The 21,775-nt window shown below is 44.2% G+C and overlaps 1 protein-coding gene across 6 annotated transcripts in view; it reads right to left on the bottom strand.

Annotated features, from left to right (window-relative positions):
- Window positions 1-11,230: 11,230 nt before the first annotated feature.
- Window positions 11,231-21,775, bottom strand: part of Drosha (drosha ribonuclease III) — a 133,874-nt gene continuing 123,329 nt past the window's right edge. For all 6 annotated transcript variants that reach the window (XM_004642293.2, XM_023702367.1, XM_004642294.3 and 3 more), the window contains 6 exons: window positions 20,584-20,725; window positions 18,921-19,003; window positions 18,727-18,830; window positions 16,513-16,605; window positions 15,497-15,543; window positions 11,231-11,632 (listed from right to left, as the gene is read on the bottom strand). In XM_004642293.2, the coding sequence (XP_004642350.1) occupies window positions 11,502-11,632; window positions 15,497-15,543; window positions 16,513-16,605; window positions 18,727-18,830; window positions 18,921-19,003; window positions 20,584-20,725 (600 nt within the window). In that variant the 3' untranslated portion in view covers window positions 11,231-11,501. The remainder of the gene's footprint in view (window positions 11,633-15,496; window positions 15,544-16,512; window positions 16,606-18,726; window positions 18,831-18,920; window positions 19,004-20,583; window positions 20,726-21,775) is intronic.

Below are 21,775 nucleotides of genomic sequence, written 5' to 3'. Positions count from 1 at the left end.
AAAAAAGACACATTACCATTAGTTTCTCTCACTTTGCACATGCTCATCGCTCTTAGCCCTTTCTGTGGCAATTCTGGAAGCCGCCTTTGTGTCTCAATGAGGTGTGATCAAAAATACAGTGAATGCTGCTACCAAGCGCCATCCAACAAAAGCGTGGGCATGTAAAACACGCGGTATGTCCTCAGCCACCTTGGCAACTGGGCCTGGCCTCTGTGACTTCTGGCTCTCTCCTGAAGTCAAAACGACTGTGAAAAGTCAACATTTTTAATCAACTCAGAATGCTCGGGCAGCTGAAAGAGCACAACTGGAGACACTCCCAAAAAAGTACTTTCAGGACTGCTTCAGAAAATGTCAAGAACAGTGGAATCAGTGTGTGCAAAGCGAAGAGGATTCATGTGTCTTTCACAATAAAAAAAATTAAACACTCACTGTGTTTTTTTTTTACCATATCACATATATGCATTATCTCATTTAGTGAAACAGCAACGGAATGAAGCTTAATAAAGTATTAGCTACACAAAATCAGGCTCCTGCGGCAATAGGCTGCTAAGTGGTGGGTTAGGGATTTGCATTCAAATTAGTGCAACTCCAAGGCTCCTGCTCTTAAACAGTAGCCTGCAAGGGCATCAGCTCTGTCACCAAGTGACACTTGCTGGGGCTACTGTTCAAAGAACTTTGGGCTTGTGTGATGTCACCGTGTGGTCGCGATTGAAGCAGACAGTAGCAGCGGGCCATTCCTGCTTTCCTGACCTCTCCCCAGAAGGAAGGCCGCCCTAAGCAGGCAGCAGGGTTGCCTTCGCCACTATCCTGCCGACTCTCATTAAAGTCTTAGCCTCTATGATCCCCTTCGGATCTGTGTGGTAGGGTCACGTCCCAGGCTTTGTGCCCCAATTCCTGCTCTCCTTCATATGGAACCTCAGCTCTGTGACTTTCTTAACATTCTCTTTGCTGCTTGTTTTAAGATCATGACACCTATGGTTCTAAGAAAACATCGGCCTACTGGTCCTCAGTAACAGCCTGCGGCTGTTTTTCAGAAGTCTAATTATTACCCTGGAGTCTATTATTTTTATCTTTGTAATTTATTCAGGTTTTAGACCTTTTTGCCTTCAGATATAATTTTAGGTTACAATAAGCAAGGCTAAGTATTTCTGGAAATACTCAAACAGGGGCTTGTGGTTTTCATCTTGATTTGTAAACCAGTTCTTTTCGTGTTAACATCATCTTGGTTGGCTGTCTACTTTCTTAACCAAGGCACTGGATCTCTTCTTTGCTTTGCTCTATCCCCATTTTAGGAAATCCTGCAGACTGACGGCCTTCTACTCCTGAATGCCTGACGTCAGGCAGCTCCACAGTTTCTTGCAGCTTCATGTTTTTTAGGGTTTTTTTCCCCAATCATAAAATGAGGCTAATCATTGCCCTGCCTATCTCTTGGGTTGTCCCGAGCATTAAATGAGTTATCTTGTGTTAAAGAACTTTTAAAATCATGTTTGCCATAAAGACATGGGCTCTCCTCTGTGGTCCCTGGTGCTGGCTTCACATGAAGTGCATGTGCTTCAGGAATATGCTGGACAGCATTCCTCACGAAGGCACTTGGGCCACAGCCTAATTATCAGGGAGAAAGTGACCCTGTGATGGTGTCATGAATCCCAGGCACTGAGTTAGGGTCCCAGGCTTTGCTCCCAGGCATTTTCACCCAGATCATCACTGTCAAGTGTGCGGAGATGAGAAAGGAACACGGCACTTCAAATCAGCTTGCTTTGCTGTGGTATTTTTTCAATCTTCTGAAAGCAGAGAGATCAGAACACTGTGTCCTATGAGCCAAGTCCAGCCAGCCATCTGTGTTCATGTGTCCCAAGCTAAGAATGGTTTTTATCTTTTTAAGTAGTTGAAAAGCAATCAAAAGAACAACAACATTTTTTGGCATGTGAAAATGACATGGAATTCAAATGCTGAATGTCTAAAAGTTTTAAATTTTATCAATAAGAATTATGCAACTGTGCCCTCCCTTGTTCTATAATACATACATAGTACTCTGGATTGTTAGCTGAGCTTGGTGGCACATGCCTGGAATCCCAGTGCTTAGGAGGCTGAGGGAGAAGGATTGCTGTGAATGCAAGGCCAGCCTAAACTACAAAGGGAGACCCTGTCTTTAAAAAAAAAAAATCTGGATGTGCCCACAAAAGCTGAAGCATTTACCAGCTGGGGCCAAGGTGATGGCTCAGCTAAGTGCTTGCTTGGCAAGCACAAGGTATAGAGTTCAATCCCCAGTCCCACGTACTGGGCATGGTGGCACACACCTGTAATCCCAGGACTTGGGAAATCGAGACAGGAGGATCTCTGCAAGTTTGAGACCAGCCTGGGGGCTACAAAAGTGAGCACAATGCTGGCCCAAACTGTATAGTGAGACCCTGTCTCAAACAGGGAAAAAAAAATACTAGCTGGACTATCTGTCTTTTTTTTTTTTTTTTTTTCAGAACTGGGGAGTGGGGATTGAATTTAGGCCCTTGCACTTGCTAGGCAAGTGCTTATTCTACTGAGCCATCTCCCTGATGCCTACCACTGATGTCTGTCTTAAAGCATTCATTCTGCATTGCTTGGGTCTGAGGCATTCTAAGTCCTCATCAATTTGTACTCTGCCATGCTGCCTAAGGGACTTGGCTGTTGCTGAGCCTCAGACAGAGAGATGACTATCGAAACAAAGATGGCTGAATGAGGCTTGGGGTCAGAAAGAAGCCAGGGAGCTACATAGGTCTCAGTCGGACAGGGACGCCAACAGGGGAAAACGTGAGAGAGAAAGGAAATGTAAAAAGTCAGCACTGGGGAATCCAGCCGCTGGGTCCCTTGGCTACATGACGCAGAGGCTGGACCTGTGTCATCATTCTCACCCACGACCATCGTGGTGTTGCCCTTATTCCATGCTCACTTCCATGACTGAGCAATTGATTCACTCTTGCGGGAGACAGACACGGCTTGGATGCTGAACAGGGAATGTGTCGTGGCTCCAACCTTCCGTTACACTTCGCTCTCCCACCTCTCCACCTCCCACCTTTGGTCAGCCGGCTGCCCACTGGCTCCCTGTGCTGGTCTCTCAGCCTCTAAGAGCCAGCAGGTCCCATCTGCAGCTTCCAGCACTCACATCTCCCCTCCAAGGCTCGCCCTTGCCATAGAGTGAGGCTTTGTCCAAGCTAATCTCATCCCCAAACTTGCTGCTTAACTGTACCTTGGAGTTTTCTTCCTTGGGGAGGAAGGAGATTTTAAGGGGGACCCTGTGAACACCCCAGGCTTGAGCTGGTGCCTGAGCGCCCTCGTTGGTGGCTTGGGAGTACTGCCAAGCACCCCTGTCTCCTGACGAATTTCTTACTGAGGGAAGATGGAAAACAAGGCTGAGAACAATGGAGACAGGCCACAGAAGATGAGAGATCGAGGCCAGAAGAATTTCCCAGGCATCTCCTCAGACTCGGAGCATTGAGTTGACTTCTGGAGAAACTGGAAAAGTGACCTCAAATGTAACTGAGTGTGCCAGGCCAGGACAAGAAGAAAAGCGCTGTGGTCCCAGAAGGTGTTTGCACACTGAGGTTGTCCAGTCATTGTCGGGGCTTTATCTCGTCTGCACTTTACACCAGCTGGCTGTTGTGTAACACAGCAACATCATTTAAGCTTCTTAATGTGGCTTTACTCCATGGTGGACCCAGGAGAGCAGAAAAGCAGGGGCGGGGGCTGGATCACCCCGCTCCGGGCAGCTAATGACCTGGGTAAATTCCCCGAGCAAGCTTTTGATTAGCAAGGACATGTTCCCACAGGATCTGCAAGAACAATGGGCAGGATAAGGTCAGCTGAGTGACGGCCACTTGTGGAAGCAAGGGCAGGACATCACCCAGGACTTCCCATGAGTACCTTTCCCCAGGAATATCCCATTGTAAGAAAATGAAAGCTTATTTTGCCGCTGACCCCTTCAGGCACAAAGCAAGTCTTAGCTGGTGAAATAACAGTGATTAGTGGCAGCAGTACAGAGAAGCCCCAAGGGCCGGATTCCACGATCCCTTCAGACTTTGTCTTCAGGCACTTAAAATCCTTTCTCTTTATGTGGCTTCCTCGGTGGCCTCCTTGTTGAAACAATTTTTAAGCAAGAAAAACACAATAGACTTCCACACTCGTATTGCTCTTATCTGAGATGCTCCTTCTCTGCTAATCTTTAACGTGGCTAATTTCTCCCCACCCCCAAGCCATCATAAATTAAAAAGGGGCGGGGGGATAGATGTCCCCTGAGTTACTCAACAAGAGTATGTACATTTTTAAAAAATCCTTCCAGCCCTGCTTATTTTGACAAAAGTACTTAACACTTCAAGCAATGAACTACAGGGCATAAAAGTATAATCTGCAGAGAAAACCTTAATCCTCCCTAGTAACCTATTTGAATCTCCTCAAACACATTTCTGTGTGTAGGCCTGGAGAATTAAGTCAATTGTTTGATCTGAGAAGAAAGGCAATTAGGGCTCTCTCCTGATCTTTCCGGTTGAATTCTAGTCAGGGGCAGCCGCTGTTCTCCACGGCTCCATTTGAGACCCCTATTATTACAATAATAGAGGTGAGCGCTAGAATGGCTGGCGTTGAGAGTCTCCTTCTACTTTCATTATAAGTTGTTTTATCAGGTTGTTTCCAATCATGATGGGCTAATATTCAGCATACAAATGATTAGCTAGCTGCAGGATTTTTTTTTAAACTTCATTTAAAACTTTCTCCTTAACCTGATAAGAAAGAAAACTTTCAGAAGCAGCTACTGGGATGATGGGACACCTGGCTTCCACCACTGCTGAGTTAAAAGCAGAGATCTGAGGGGGGTCTCCTCAGAGGTACCCCGTTGTTGCCAGTGCTAGACAGGCAAGAACCCAGCTGGGCTCATCTGAGTAGCTGCTCTGTGTGGCCCTCAGACTTCTGCGTAGGAGCAGTAGGGGGCAGTGGGGTTGAAAATGAACATGCACTACATGAGATGTACGAGGTATATAAAGCCTATTTGTCCACAGCAAAAAGTACTGGAGAGGGAGTTGCTACTGGAGATGTAGGTGGACACTGGTGACTAAAGCCTGTCCCAAGCCACCCATTAGTGCAGCCGCTATTGGTGAAGCTTTTCCTTGGGTTTCTGTAGCTCTGCTTCATCCTCTTGGATAATGCTGCTGGAACTGTTACATTTATTTATTTATTTGTTTGTTTGCTTATTGGTACCAGGAACCAAACTCAGGACCTTGCACTTACCAGGCAGGTACTTGTGCCACTGAGTGATATTCCCAGCCCTGCCTTGTCTCTTTTACAGTAAGCTTTCTGGGGCTGGGGAGATAGCTTGGCAGCATAAGCACCTACCTGGCAAGTGCAAGGTCCCAAGTTTGATCCCCGGTATTGCATGCCATGCTGGGTTCCAGGTGCGCCATCCAGGCTGGAAACGAGGTGTGGTGGTGCACACCTGTAATCCCAGCACTGGGGAGGCTGAGACAGGAGGATTGCTATGAGTGAACTGTGTAGCAAGACTCTGTATCAAAATAAATACGTAAATAAAATAAGCCCCTTACCTTAGAGAGGTGGAAAAGACAGAGAGAGAAGCTCTCTGCTTCGGGCTGGATTCCACAGGGCTCCTGCTGCTCTAGCATTCAGCTCCCACCTGAGTCTAGGAGCAGACTATCTGGAGAGGGGGAACCTACACCTGGGGCAGCCTGAGTCCCTGCAGAAGGGCTACTTGGAGGAAGCTGAAGCTCCAGGGCAAGGCCTGTGCAGCTTGCAAAAGCATGAAGCATGGCAAAGGGGAGTCCAGTGAGTTTATTCGGCAAGCAGCAATGGAGCACCCTTGAAGGGGCAGGCATGGTGCTAAGCAACTAGCTCCAAAGTACATGAGTGACGGTGGACTAGTCGGGGAGGGTGGGTAAATCAAAAACTATGACAATGGCTGGGTGTGGTGACACAGCCTTGTAATCCCAGCACCCGGGAGGCTGAGGCAGAAGGATTTCTGTGAGTTTAAGGCCAACTTGGGCTACAAAATGAGGTCAATGCCAGCCTGAGCTGCATAGCTAGACCATCTCAAAAAGACCAAAAAAAAAAAAAAAAAAATGATAAAGTGTGACAATATGACCATGAAAAGAGCCCCAGAGTGTATTTTTCACTATATTTAAGATCCAGAGAAAGGTTTGCTAGTTAATATCTGAGCTGAGTACAAAAAGAAGGTAAAAAGGAAGTAATTACCAAGGAAATGTCTATATTTGGGTAGCACACAGTCCTAGAGGGAGCGAAATCCGAATGTATTTAAATAACTACAATTGGTTTTGTAAAGTTAGCAAGCAGGGCCACCAAAGGCTGGCGCGCACTTGCTGGGACACTAGGACTTTATTCTAGGTATGTGGCGCCCATGAGATCGCTGAAAGGAGCTGAATGTGGAGAGATCAACTGCTCGGCAAGAATGGCGGTGCGTTTGTGCACAACAAAAAAGCACTCTTGGGCGGACAAATAGCTCAGCGAATTAAACCACCTCCAAGCAGGTGCAGGGTCCGGATGACTGATTCCCCGGCCTGCGCTGCTGGCCCCGCCCCTGGGGCGCGCTGAGACAGCCAGTGAGACTGGGTGTGGTGGCGCGTGCCTGTAATCCCAGCTTTGGGGAGACTGTAAACAGGCGGATCACTGTGAGTCCAATCTAGTAGTGAGACCCTGAACACCCTGTAGACCCTTCCCTAAAATACAAACAAACAAACCCTTAGCTGCTTAAAAAAAACCACTACCCTGGCCAAGATGACACAAAACTGACTACATTAACTATAAATTACCCAAAAGGATCTGAGAACTTGAATTGTTTATATCATTATTATTTTGGGAGCAAGGGGAATTTCTGAAATACATACCTGCCACAATTCTGGACCCAAACCTAAAATCCAGGCTTTGGATCTATCCTAGAGGACAGAGGAAAAGCGTAACTGATGCCACAAGGAAGTGACAGGTCACATCAGAAACACACAAAATTCTGTGAACTGACCTAGTTTCAATAGTCCTGAAAAAAGGGGCATGGGGCCGGCTCTAGATAAAAAGTGACTCGAGGGCCATACAAAGCAAGAGTTTATGTGTAGCTGATCAGCCTTGCATGCCTAAATCTGGTAATCCTAGCAACAAATTTGATAACAATACATAATCTAACAACCATTGCTAATTTCCTATTACTGCTTTGAAATTCTGTATCATTTTTGTTTTATGTTGCTTTGTCTCTGCATTTGTTCTTGTTGCTTCTTTTTTCTCTTTAAAATAAAATTTAAAAAACATCAACTGCACATTTATATTTGGGGTGATTATTACAAGCGATATAAAGACTTCAACTGCCTCGCAATTCTGTGAAGTTTCATAATAGTACTGTGGTAACAACTGAAACATTTGACCTGAAAAAAGGCGGTTTTGTTCTGGATCGTGTGGCGAGGCAGAATCTGCACATGACAGCGTTACACCCAAGACCAGACTGTCCCACAAGTGACAGCTCAGATGTTCTCCGCCAGCCCTCTGCACGCAGATGTCACTAAGCTGGCCTGTGGAGGAGCCAGGGCTCTGGCTTTAGTTTCCCAGGCCCGGGATATAACAGTGCTACAAACACTAATACAATAAACAAGAATGCAGCGTGTTCTCAAAACCCAGTTCACAAGTAGGAATTTGTTTCATGGCTGTCATATCTTCAATTTCTTTTAAGAGTAGGGGCACTTCTGAACCACAGGTAGACGTGTCAGCGTAAGGAACACATCAGAGCTCGTCAGTACAGCAATCAGAGAGAGGAGGGTGAATGAGGTTATCTGGCTGAATTGTCACATATCTAATAAGGGATACTAAGTGCCTTCTCCAAAAAACAGCAGTGTTAGTTAAGGTGACACTCGCTGCTACAAAGGACAACCCTCAAACTTCAGAGGTTTGACAGACAGACACGCCCTTCTCACTTGCCTCAAGTCCAGCATCCAGCATCAAAGCCAGTAAACTCAAACAGGAGTCCTCCGAGAAGCCCTTCCCACCTGGCTTCCTCGCTCATTCCCCTCGTACAATCTCACGGGGGCCTTTTATTTCTCTGCACGCCATGACTGAGCTCTCTCTCCAACCAGCCCCCCAGTGACTTGTGAAAAGGAACTCCTGTGTTCTGTGGCAGACCACCACAGCGCCCTCCCCAACACCCTAGTGTGACGGGGTTTATTTACAAGCAGTGTAGTCTGTACGGAGGTGACTTCCCTCAACTGGCTTCCCACTTAATCGCTGAGCTGGACCGAGGCCTGCACGGCTCTTCATGAAAGCAGGCTGTTGACGGACTAGCGTCACTTGTTCCCAAGGCCACCGTCGAGCCCAGACAGAGGAGTGTGACACCTCAGGGCCAGGACGTGAGGGCCCATCCCCGAGGCCCACATGGCTCCTGAGGAAAAGTCCTGTCCAGTATTGGCTACGAAGCAGGTGGCTCCTTCACTGCAACCTAAGTCCAGCTGCTCCTGTCCCTTCCACAAGAGCGCTTTGCTCCCTCTGCTACCGGCCTTGCCAGTCTCACCTCACTGTTCTCTAAATTTGCACTAATTAAGAAAAAAGAAACCAACAGAGCTGGGCTGAGGTGGGAGGTGAGGCTGGTGCGTGGTCACCGTGGCCGAGTGGCCATGCGGCAGCCACAGGACCGGGCCGGCCCCTCCCCCCTCCCCCGCGGAGTGCTCAAAGCTCATCTGCCCTTGCGGTCAGTCTGGCAGAGTCCACGACGGAAGCCATGTGCGCACCGCCCGGGCTTCACGTCTCCAGCTCTCAAGAGCCATAAATTTAGAGAGAGAAGATGAAAAGGGCTCGAGTTCATAAAAGGAAAATCGAGTCCAACAGCTTCTGAGCAGTATGTTGGCTTTGGTACTATTCTGATGCACATTCAAGATTAGTGAAAAAGCTTGTTTAAAAATACAAAGCTTCAAGTCTTCTCCCTTGATTTGCTCTCAGCACTGAGAAGGCCACCAATGAGTCCAGTGCTTTCCACTTTTAGTCCTGCTTCTGCTGCTCATTTCATTTAAATATGATCCTTCAAAAGACCCCAATAAGGTGGCCCAGGACTGCCTTGCAGTTATCTTTGGCTTCACTGGTGGGTAGAATGGACACCAGGATAACTTTTTCTTACAAGCACCATCAGACATCTTCATTTTTATGATTAACCGATTAAGAAACTCTAGTCTTCTCTCTAACGTATGTGTGCACATGTGTGTGGGGGAAGCTTACGCAGCCATAACAAATTGCTTAAACCTACACACCTCTCATTAGTTTGGTTAACAAATGATGGTCGATCCATACTTGACATATAAAGTATGATTACCACACATCCATCAACAGGACTATGTAAATGGGGGTTCAACACAGATACAATTGTTTTAAAAGGTTTTGGAAACTGTATGGTAGTTTCAGGCAGCTGAGTTAGATAAGTTATAGGCAGTTAGAATAGGGATGGGCCCTCAAAGGACCCAGTGCATTAGACCAGACACCTTGCAACTGTGGGGAACACGGGCCCCTCCACTGTGGGCCAAATCTCAAGACAAAAGATAAATGCAGCCACCTACTTCCTAAGGATAAACATCAGGGATTGATATTCTGAATAGGTATCTATCACCCTGAGGAAGCCAGGAAGTCTATCACCCAACCTGGCTGCCACAGGAAAAGCCCCTGTATTCATGCCCGCTTGCTAACTTACTTTCCCCTTTGATCCCGATTTAATCAATTTTACCTGAGGAATTATAATCTTACCGATCATAGTTTTGCCCCACCTCATGCCCACCTTGTGATTTCCCAACTTTTCACTCCTTGGACGCACTGCATATCATAGATTTGCTTTACAAAAATCCCTAGGAAAGGCAGGGTCCTCAGCGACCCGCTTGGGTTCCCTTCTGTCTCTCTCCTGGACAGAAGCTGTCTTTCTCCCAATCAAGCTACTCTGCTCTTAACCTCCATTGTCCCTCAAATTCACTCTATGACTTTAGAGAACACAAACTCATATTGGACATCTGGCAGGTTGGGAGTGCCTTCCCCTCCGAAAGCACGTCACTGCTCACACTCATGTGCACATGTATGTATACACAGCCCCGAGCGGACAAAAATTCTCCATGTGATGGAATCAGGAAGGGTTATTTTCCTACTTTTGCTTTCTGCTTTTTCTACAGTAGTTTCAAAGTAGCACTTGTTCCTTTCTCCTGCTATGAAAAGTAATACATTTTCCCAAGTTTTCAGCAATGGATAGGTGGCATCTAATAGTTGTATCAATGAGACACACTGGAATAGGGGGAATGAACTCTGAATGGCGCACTCCTTTCCTCCTTAATACGGATGATACCGTTTTAAGATCTCCATGACAATTCACTGGCCACATCCCACTGCTCCTTCCTCTCTAGACACTGGCTTTCTCGAGCACTGAGGTTGCTCCCGAGATAGCACACAACTCCCTGAAGGCAGGGGCTTTGTCTGTGTTGTTCACTGGTGGAGTCCCAGTGCCTTGAACAGTGCCTGAAACACAGTAGATCTGCAGCCTGTACCACCTCCAGTATGACCAACCTTGTCAGATATATAGAAGCTCTCTATAATGTCTGAGGAAATAATGAATTAAAACATTTTTATTCCAATAAGTTCTGCTTATATTAATAAGAAACCAATGATATTCCATACAAATAGCATTGTTTTAAAAAATGTCATGTTTTCTGATGTAATGCCCTTTATGGAAGGGACTACTTATAGAAGCACATGAAAGCCTTGAGCCCTCCTCTTCCTGCCTCTAACGCCCTGACCCAACACACACAAAATCAAATACAATTCCAGGAAGTTCTGGAACTGCAGGTGTCTCTATGCACTTTATGAAGAGACTGCTGACCCAGGGTGAGAGAAGTCGGTTTAAAGGGTTGTCTCCCTTAGAATCATCATTTCTCCCCAATTCCAATAATCCAAGGAATAGAAGCGATTCAAGTGTTAGTCTCCCCCTTCCCACTAGCCAGTTAAATGATTCCTTCCACAAAGAAGTCAGTGTTAGAGCAGAATAAGTTTCATATTTGCAGTTGAGAATTTAACATCTAGATGAAAGCTGAAACTTCTAGTCAATTACTCAGAGATTGCAAAAAGTAAAGCTATTACTACACTGTAGTGAAAAGGTCTCATGAAGAGAACTTGTCACTTGTGAGCTGAAAGTCTGAGGTCACAATGCAAAACAGAAATAAAAAAACAAGACCAAGTCCACATAGAATATACTTTCTTGGATTTTATTGTTTTAAGAGCAAGTTAAAAAGGAACAATGCACATCTACTAAAGTGAAGTTTTCCATTAAAAGAGGAGAAATCAAGTCGTAATCAAGATCATCCAGCTAAAGACAGAGTATAGATCAGTGAGCCGGCAGGAGTGGTTTCAGACTGTGTTTCATTTCCACGTACACGGCTCAGTCGGAGGCAACCCGAGGCCAGGTGACCACGGCCAGCACTCGGTCTCTACACAAGGGCACGCACACCGCCTCCGTGCCCTCACTTCTTGATGTCTTCAGTCTCATCTGGCTCTCGCTCCTGATGCTCCCGTTCCCACCTCATTTCTTTTAGCTCCTGTCTGTATTTCCGTTCAATGAACCGCTTCTGATGGGCCATCTGGGGAAAGTTATCTGACACAAGGAAATACACACTTAATAAAGGACAGATGTAGTGCAAAGAACAATGATAAACATTCCTGTGATGCGCGCGGTTGTGTTTTGCAAGACAAGAGGGGAGAAAAGTTAGTTTTCTTCTGTTATTCTGAATCACCCTGAAGGTATGGATCAGGATCCTCTACTCTGGATTTCAATATTTGATGTGAACTTGATTATAAAAGGCACCAAATCATAAACAAAATTGAAACACAGATACTGTGGTCTTGGGATATTCCCAACCAGACACTCTTAACAAGTGATTTTTAGGCAGAGATTAAAAGACACAGGACAATGGTGTTCTGTTTTGGAAGAACTCAATCAAAAAAAAAAAAAAAAAAAAATTGTATTACCACTTCTTTATTTAACAAGAATTAAAATTGCTAAAAGAGCAAAAATATATCAAATGGACAAAAGGAGACCACACTCTAAGTCAGAGTGGCTGGTCACTCACGCTCTTCAAAGTTTACACTTAACACTTAACACTATATCTACGAAAGTAACTCAGTTAGAGAACTTTCATTTGACCAAAGGAAAAAGTATCATTCCCTGGCATGGTTAAAGCTCTACTTAGTTTACTATTTGATGCTGTGCAACAGTGTTAACAATATAAATCTAGACGAAGTTTTAGAAATGTTACAATATTGTTGTTATTTATGGTAGAAGTGTAGCCAGGATGTAAAAAAATCAAGTATAGAATGTAAAATAGCCACTTTATATTCTTGGTCACCAAGCACAGGTACGCAGTCAACACCAGAGCAGATGTGCACATGACCCAGAGACCCAGAGGAGGGTGACGCTGCTGTCTGTATCCCCGGAGCCGCCCTGCAGAAGGGGTGCTGCTCCCCTCCCAGCCCACACAGAAGAACCAGGGGAGGGAGGACTCGGCAAGGGTGGGGACGCAAGTTTGGTTTTCCTTGTTTTATGAATGAAGTGTCACAAAAGAGGATCTATCTACACATGGAATATTCCCAAATTCTTTTTTCTTTCTTTTAAAAATAGTATCTCATTCTCACACCATGCTGGACGAGGGACAGTCAGAGTAGTAGAAAAAGCCCTTAAAGGTTAGTGTCAGTAAAAATCTCGTATGTCTGAGAATGATGTTTTAACAAGAAGAATATGACCTCAGTATTTTAGAAGTAAAACAGTAACAAAATCCTACCCCTATACAATATTAAGTTGATTCCTTACATGTTATATGAATACAGGTGTCAACTATTCCACCTTTATCAAAAACAAACATCAAGAAGTTGTAAACCAAGTTCCTACAAAATGAATGCTATTTCTTCTATTGTAAAAGTGAATTTGTAGGGCCAGCCAGATAGCTCAGCAGACTAAAAGCGACTGTGTAGGCAGGTGCAGGGACTGGGGTTCGATCCCCAGCGTGCTATGCCAGCCTCGCTGAGGGGCAAGCTGAGACGGTGACTGAGGTTGGGCGTGGTGGTGCGCGCCTGTAATCCCAGGGGTTGGGAGGCGGAAAAAAGGAGGATCACTGCAAGTCCGATCTGTGGAGCGAGACCCTGTAGTCCTTGTACTAAATACGTTTTTAAAAAGTGAATTTGTATTGTTAAACACTCCCACTATTCAGCACTAACTGACAAACCTTTAGAATATATACTTTTTTTCTAAAAGGTAATGTTATGATACACAGAATAAATACATACACACACACACTACACAAATATCACAGACATACAAATGCCTAAATTCATTTCACTTTCCATCCTTACAGCTTTTCCTTTCTATTTAATTGCCATACAAGCACTTTCCCGTATTACCTGTTTTCAGACAGGCACTTATGCCACTGAGCTATATCCCCAGCCCTTGTATTTCTTGTTTTCAAAAACATTATTTTAACATGTTTCCACCAGCCTCAACCACCAATGATAACTGCATGACTGTCCTGTCAGGCTGCACCACCCACGGATCTGTCTCATGCCATCCACTGGGACAGTCACACATGTATGACCAACAGCTCAGGGCTGCCTGGCAGTGATACATGAATTACTGTCCCATCACAAACATATTAATGGCTACAAATATCACACTTTCATAGGGCAAGGGATAGAAACCTGCTGCTGCTAAGCCAAATATAACCCTTACCCTGTTTTGTAAATAAAATTTTACTCGAACAGAGACACTCCTGCTAATCTGTACACAGACTCTCTATGGCTACAGTGCCAGAGTGGAGTTACTGTGACAAGGTATATGGCCTATGAAGACTGAAATGCACATACTAAGCCCTTTACAGAACGTGTCTGCTAACCTGGGACACACCACGATTGATTAAACATTGCCTCAATGTTAAATGTACAGTTTGATTTTTTGCTTCGCTATTATAAATCAGATTGTGATGACTATCATGGTTACGTGAACTCCAGCCCATAACTCCAATTACTTCCTTAAGTTTGATCCCTGGAAGTGAAATGTGGGTCAAAGACTATGAACTTCGTGAAGGACCTGACCCGCTGCCAAGCTGCTTCCCAGAAGTGTGTGCAGCTGGCTCCCGCTGCTGTCTGCGGAGGCCTGCTCTGAGCAGGTGATCTCTCCAGGAAAGCCCCATCGCTCAAGACAAATGACCAAACCTCAGAAGAACCTCTAATACTTGTCTAACCGGAAAGTGGAATCTTGCTTTGACTTTAACACATGACTGAGAATTTCTATACACAATGGATGAAAAGTTCCCAGCAACGTCGATGCGAAACCCTCCGTGGGGACTCTCTGCAGGACGCGGGATGCCGGTGGCACCAGCCCTGTCCCTCCTCACCAACCTTGCCGCCCCGTCCTGTCTGCTGATTCCACTTGGCGCTCAGCCCTGCTGCCTTTCCTGGAATCCCTTCCCTGGCTGAGAAGCCGGGGCCTCTTCTCTCTCAGCCTCTGCACTCCGCTCTCTCTTAGCCCTTTCACTGGGCACTTGAAGTATAATGGAAGTGCACTGTCATGTGGTGCCCGCAGGTTCTGCTGCGTAGCACAAAAGGCCTCGAAAGAAAAATGCCCAGCACTTAAGCCTTCAATTTACGAAAGACTGTAGTTCCCCACATGGTCAATTATGTAACTGAAGTTTCTCCAACCCAGGCATTCTGCTCGAGAATCTATCCCACAGAACTAAAAGCACTAATATACATTTAGTGTTGACAATGATAAACACATGCACGCACGCACGTGCACACACACACACACACACACACACACACACACACACGAACAACATATCCACCAATAATACAAGTTGAATAAAGCACAACACATCCATAATAGCAATTAATAGTAATTAAAACCATTATGAAAGAATGAATTGGAGCCATTCCCTGACCTGCAAGACTCCCCATTATATGTGATTTAGCAAGAACAACATATTTATTATACAAGATAATAGTGTGTAAATAAATATAGACACATATAAATACTACCTAATTTTAAAAAACAATGGCCAGGGTCACAAATATTCACATGTTCAGTATATTTCTATGTCTATAAGAGATTTTAGAAGTATACAGAGATATATGGATGCAAATACTATAGTCTGCAAACCGTAAACTACCATGTTTCCATCCATCCATTTCTCTACACTTTTAAAATAGTTCCCTGGGTTGAGGGCAGCACTCTAAGCATAAAAGAAGAATAGCAAAAAAAGCACACTCTGGAATACTATTTTTTATTTTAATTATAAGCCCCTTTTATATGTATCTCACACTCTACTACATTCTGTGTATGGAGAATAATTATGAAGAAAACAAGATCACATTTTATCAGTACTTACCATTTTTCTGCTTTCTCGTTTTCTTTCCATAAAACGCTCATTACATTATAAACATACAATTACAGAAAAAGAGATAGTCTTACATTTTTCAAGTGCATCCATTGCCGCTCCCATTTCCGCTTGCTGAATGCTATTGAATAAAATAAAGGCAAGGTGCACTTTAATTTGAAGAATTTATTTTTTTTTAAACACAAGTTACGGCTCCAAAGTGTTAAGCCTTTTATGTTTGGTCTATAAAATCTCACCTGATTACTTCTAGGGTCATATATTGAATCGCACATGCAGGAATATACATGAGAGCATGAAAAAAGTCTTTTATTTGCACAAAGCCTATTTAAGATATTCATTCCACACTTTTAATGCTGCAATAAAATATGTTCTATTTATGTTAGGTCTGAAGCATTTTTTACTTAAGTTTGAATACCTTCAATGTAAAGTCTAAAGAGGAAAAGACAAAACATACAGAGACTGGCAAGATATGGATGGGAGGGTTCAACGAGAGCTGGTAGGGGCTGGGGAGATAGCTCGGCAGTCTAAGTGCCTGCCTGGCAAGTGCAAGGACCACGGTTCCCGTGCCGGCCCTGAAACGAGACGTGGTGGCACACGCCTGTAATCCCAGTGCTGGGGAGGCTGAGACAGGAGGAACACTACGAGTCCAAGCTGCATAGTGAGACCCTATACCAAATAAATAAATAAAAGATTTTTCTTTAAAAAAGAAAGGTGGTAACAGACATAATGCCTTTCAAGTAAAGATTCTGGGAGTACTGCTTAGAAATAAAGGGTCTCAGGCTGTGCTCTGTGGATGTAACACATCTGTGCGACAGCCTCACACCAACACACCCCACGGGAAGCGCTGCGTGGAGGCCGAGGCTGGACGCACCCCTTCTGGGCCCCAGCCAGGGTGGTTTTCTCCAAGAGCCCCAGCGGCACCGCAGGGCTCGCTGTCCAAGGGGTCAGCCTGGAGGGGCAGTAGCGTTTGGCCTGTGCTACTGCCTTCATTCTACACTGTAAGTAAGCAAAGACAGGCTGCCAAGTTGGGAAATACCAAGGAAGAACTGCATGCAGATAGGCTAGTCATTCAGTTCCTTTCCTCTCCTACCTTGGTCCTTTCCCACAACCTATTCTTTCTCCTTTGAAATACACAGCCACGGTGTAGGTTCTCGCATGGGACGGCCCCACCGTCTGCAGAGTCCTAAAGAGAAAGCAAAGAACAGCAGTTATGGGAAAGTGTTAATTATTTTTGCTATTATAGAACTCTGACAAAAAAAAAAAAAAAAAAAGTACTTGCTGCTGAGACAGAAGAAGGTAAAAATAACAAGGATGTAAAACTGGCAGAAAAGGAAGAGGGTGCTTTTGATTTGCTAGCCTAAAAAATACAGACAGCTTTTGAAGTAGGAAATTAAAAAAGTATGCGCTACATCTTTATATTTTTCCCCAAACTGAAGTGAATGGTGTCTGAAGGCTTACAGTGGAGGGTATGATACTTTTAAGCAACTTCTAAGTGTGCATATTTAAAGTGTCATAAAATCAACTTTAATTGTGAAAAGTTAACAGCTTTAGTCTGTTCTTTATTTTTCAGTGCTAATCACAGCTAAAAAGAATAAATATTTGGGTAAAGTATCTCGTGTCACACCTGAATGGTTTCACACCCTGACAGGTTCTCTCTAATGCGGTAGCATCTTATCTAAGAGGTCAGAGAACATATTTAATTCCAGAAGCATCTGAGATTGCTTCAGAGGTATACTATAAGGCCAAGGACACACCACAATCACCAAAATCAAAGCCCCCCCCCACTAGGGATTTTAACGATGTGGTACAGATTTCAAATGCAGTAAAACTGATAACTTCATGGAAAAGGGAAATTAAAAGTAGACAACAAAGATAATGACACAAACACAGTAATCATGAAAAAACTATGTAAAACAACCCCATCATCTTGATAACAAAGAACGAACTCATGGTGTACTCTCATGCAGGGGATTTATGCGATGGGAACACAGTAATTTCCTTTGTGCTTATAGACAGCGAGGAGGAAGACACACAGCGCCTCTTCAAGGTACAACTTATTATATAATCGTAGCTGCACTAGGAGAACTTTATCTTCCTACTTACTGACCTTAATTATCATGTTGATGAGGAAATAATCTGAGGCTTCCATAGACTGAGTTGGGATATCCACTGCGCTCATTAGGCACCTAATAAAGGGCTATTTCTAAACATTTGGGGCTTTTTCTCCCAGTGAAGAAAAGAAATGCTGTCTTATAGTGGCAGGCGCTTGGCACACTATGGAGCAGCTTGCTGCAGGATGACTGAACCTTCTCTTGACCTCAGTTCTGCTTTCAGCAAAAAAGCCTACAAAGCATTGCAACCATTAAATAAGCACATGAGAAAAGATTTCAAACTCCCAGCAACCACTCTGTGCTCTTCCTTGAGTATTTTGAAGCTTGCGAAGTCTACGGGGGTCTTTGTTCCATATGGAACCCACACGCACAGATTTGTGTGCTGTGACCATGTTTCCATAGACACAGGCTACACAGCGCTGAAACTAGATTTTTAGACGTCCTCAAAATCACACATTGACGTCACTGTGGGGTACAACTCATCTATTTGAATGACCCGCTCACTCTGCAATTCCTTTTTAAACCACTTTCTGAATCAACATAAAGACTGTCACAGATGATTACTTAACTGCAGACTCAAGCCTGTTTTCATCAAAACTGGTGTTACACGGTGTGGTGACCCGCCATGCACCTACATTCCTTTGCAGTGACTTCTGGCTACCTCTCAAATACAAGGCAGCTTTTGATTTAAAAAAAAAAAAAAAAAGGCTTGAAATTCTTGAGCAACTCAGCAGTAATGAACAACTGTCCTGCTTCTTACAGGGACCAAAGAGGGAGAAAATCCATCCGTGAGGCACCAGACAGGCCAACAGACGGTCAGCAAAAGTGCAGAGGGGCACACAAATGAGAGGTACAGCCCAGCAGAGGTCACAAGAAATAAGAAGACCAATGCAGAACTGTGTGTGAGAACTATTTACACTGAAGTTTCTTACCTTGATCTCATAACCTTAGATGTCTTTCTGGTAGTTTTCAGAGAACTTAGAAAAGGTAAAGAGATGATCGAGAGGGCACCCATCTACTTATAGTTAAGACTGAGAGGCCCAGAGCTGCTTCTTTGCGGGCCCAGCATCACACTGACGGTCAGAAAGTCTCCGTCCCGGGCCCTTGTGGTGACCCCATCAGTCGTTCGTCAAAGCACAGGGAAGATGGGCTCCAAGAGCGCGGAGTCCAGGCCTGCAGGCAGCAGTACTTACTTGTACAGGGGAATGTCTGGCTCTTTTCCTTCTGTCCTAAGTGTCAAACAGCACTGCTGCAGCTGCGACTTGGGGTCATTCCAATCCTGATTCAAAATGAACTCCTGTGGCAAGTCCACCAAAGGCATTTAGTAATAAATCTGGAGTCACCAGAAACAAAGTACAGCACTAATATAAACTTCCCATGAGCTTACTTTTAATCGTGGAAAGAAACAGACATTCATGAAAGTATGAACATACTCCAAATCCTTATCAATGTACAGCGCTGCAATAAATGCTGGGGGAAAAAAACAGTGAAAAATAAACCACAACTCACTGTCATTTACCAGAAACAGCAAGAAAGCGAGATTTTTAAGTAACACTATAACACGATTTTTCAACTTGCACCTTCTTTATTACTTAGCATCACTATATCATCTTTCTTCAGACAAGACTCTATTAGAAACAGCAAAGCAGATGAGTGATTAAGATGCAAAATCACACACATACAGAAACCAAACGGCATGTAGCTAAGGGCTAAGCAAACAGCTAAAAAGACACACAAAAACGTTATCTGGGAACACAATCGTGCTCACACTCAACAAAGCAAAGTACAGCTCCAAGATCGAGGGATAAGCTCATCCCGAGCCTGCTCTCCACACCCATCTTCAGGCCACCCAGGCGTAAGGTCTTTCTATTAAGTTTCACAAACAGAAAAACAAATGGGCCATTGAAAGCTCTGATCTTCCCAAAATGAGGAAAAACTTAGTTCTGGGCTTAATGACAATGTAATAATCTATACAAGCTTGTATTAATAAATACTGACCCCAAGGATGATTTCATTAAAAATAACTTTAATCAAGAAGACAAAGGGTACTTTGTTAAATGAAGAAATAAAAATACCTTTCACCAAGCTTTAAAAAATGCTGGTGACACTGATCCTTCAAGTAAGTTTTTATATAATCTTAATCTTTCAATTACTTTTCTTCAGGAGAGAAAGAGGTTTCTTTGATTTGTACTTTCTAAATGAACTGGTTTGCACAGTGGACTTTAGTATTCATAAATATTTCCAACTGTCAAAAATACTATGGCATAAAATGAAATTTCTAAGGCGCAGTGAGTATTCTACTACTTTGGAAATAACAGAAACAATAAAATTACATATATAAATCATTTAGAATTAATAGTGCCATCAGACCATATCAGCAACTGCATGAGACTTTACCTGTCTGAAGAGCTTTGTGCTCATTCAGAACAATGGATGTGTGGCCTCTGAGACAGCTCTGTGGACTAAAGCGCCTGCTTAGGCAAGCACAGGGAACCCAGCTCTACTCCCGGCACCTTGTGCCTCACTAGCCCTGCCCCTAGGGCGGACTGAGCCGCCAGAGTCTGGGCATGGTGGCGCATGCCTATAATCCCAGTGCTGGGGAGGCTGAAAGCAGGAAGAGCACCACAAGTCTGAGCTGCATAGTGAGTCACCACAACAACCAAATACATTCCAAAAAAAAAAAAGGATGGTAATTTTAGTACGTAGTGAATAAGTTACAATTCTTTATTCTGTATCTCTTTATGAAGGCTAGTGGGTGGGAAAAAAGCTGATTCACAATGACCAATCTCCACATGCTTCACATAACAGGACATGTCAGGATGGGGGTGGCAGGAGGTGCCGCTGAACACAGAAGGAACGTGAGATGCATTATTCACACTATCTCAGCTTCAACTTATTCTCCATCAAAGAAACACTGACGTGAAGCAATAAAAAAAAATAAAGTAGTGAAGTAGTTTCTTCAGCAAAAACCTAACATTGAGAATACTGGTCAGCTGGATTTAGATTTTGAAGCTACAGGCAAGAGGAAAGCTTGACTCTGCCAAACTCACATTCCAAGAGGTCTGCCAAGGTCTTGGTCCTCAGGGCCACGGGCCGCTTGGTTTTGTCGTTAGTTATGGCATATTCCTGCATGCCCAGCTCCTCTGCCACCTTGGCTTGAGTTCTGTTATTCACCAAAGAGCTTCGCAACAACTGGCCAAAAGGAATTGGGGCACATTTAGAAACCACTCCACTTTGGGTATGTCTCTAGCCCCAACCAGCCTGACAGTGTCACATGACAGAGACACCAGATACGTGAAGGCCTAAGTTCTCACCCATTTTCCTCTGACAATGACATACTCCACGTGCATCTAGTTTCTCACAGTAACACACTCCACTCTGCCACCTTGATTTTCCCTGAGATCGAAAAGGCCCGTCTACTTGCTATGGACCAGGGCTGGAGGGTATGCTGTACTACGATTAAAGAGCATCACTTCTACCAAGTTTAAATGCTACTAAATGAGGAAGGATTACATTTTTTAAAAATCAATTTCACCAAGATAATTTACATTCAAGGAAATGCACTCACTTAAAGTGTACAGTTAGACGAATCCTGAAGACCTCACACACTTCCATTACCCCACGCAAATTCCCGGGACCCCCACGCCCCGCGCAACCGGCCCTCCCCCGCTGTCACCGGGCCAGCTCGGCCTGCTTCCTGTCAGTGGACATGGAATTGAAAGGACCACTTTTTACAAGTCTAAAATAAGCATCAAGCTTCATGGCACTGATCCTAATTTTGATATTACAGGATTTAAGGTGATATTTTAGTAAGTATTAGGAAAAAGATTTAAATTATTTATTTTTATTTTAAAGATTTATGCTACCTACCCTGAAAATCAGTTTTTATGCAAAGATCTTTTATCTTTTTGGGGTAATGGTAACAGGAATTGAACTCATAACCTTGTACTTGCCAGGTAGGCACTTGTGCTGCTGAACTATCTCCCTGGCCCAGATCCTTTATCTTTAATTAAACTAAGATAGAATTTTCATATTTCAACTTTGAGAATTCCAACCAAAAAATCAGACATCTAAGGAGGGCTAAGGAGATAGCTCAGCAGTCTAAGTGCCTGCCTGGCAAGTACAAGGACAAGGTTTGATCCTCAGTACCAGATGCCGTGTTGGCCCCAGAACCCCAGGTACATCATACTGGCCACCAAAACCAGGCATGGTGGCACATGCCTGTAATCCCAGCACTGGGGA

Source organism: Octodon degus, unplaced genomic scaffold, assembly GCF_000260255.1.
Source record: "Octodon degus isolate 3935 unplaced genomic scaffold, OctDeg1.0 scaffold00149, whole genome shotgun sequence".
NCBI lineage: Eukaryota > Metazoa > Chordata > Mammalia > Rodentia > Octodontidae > Octodon > Octodon degus.
This window is presented reverse-complemented; position numbering and strand designations above follow the sequence as displayed.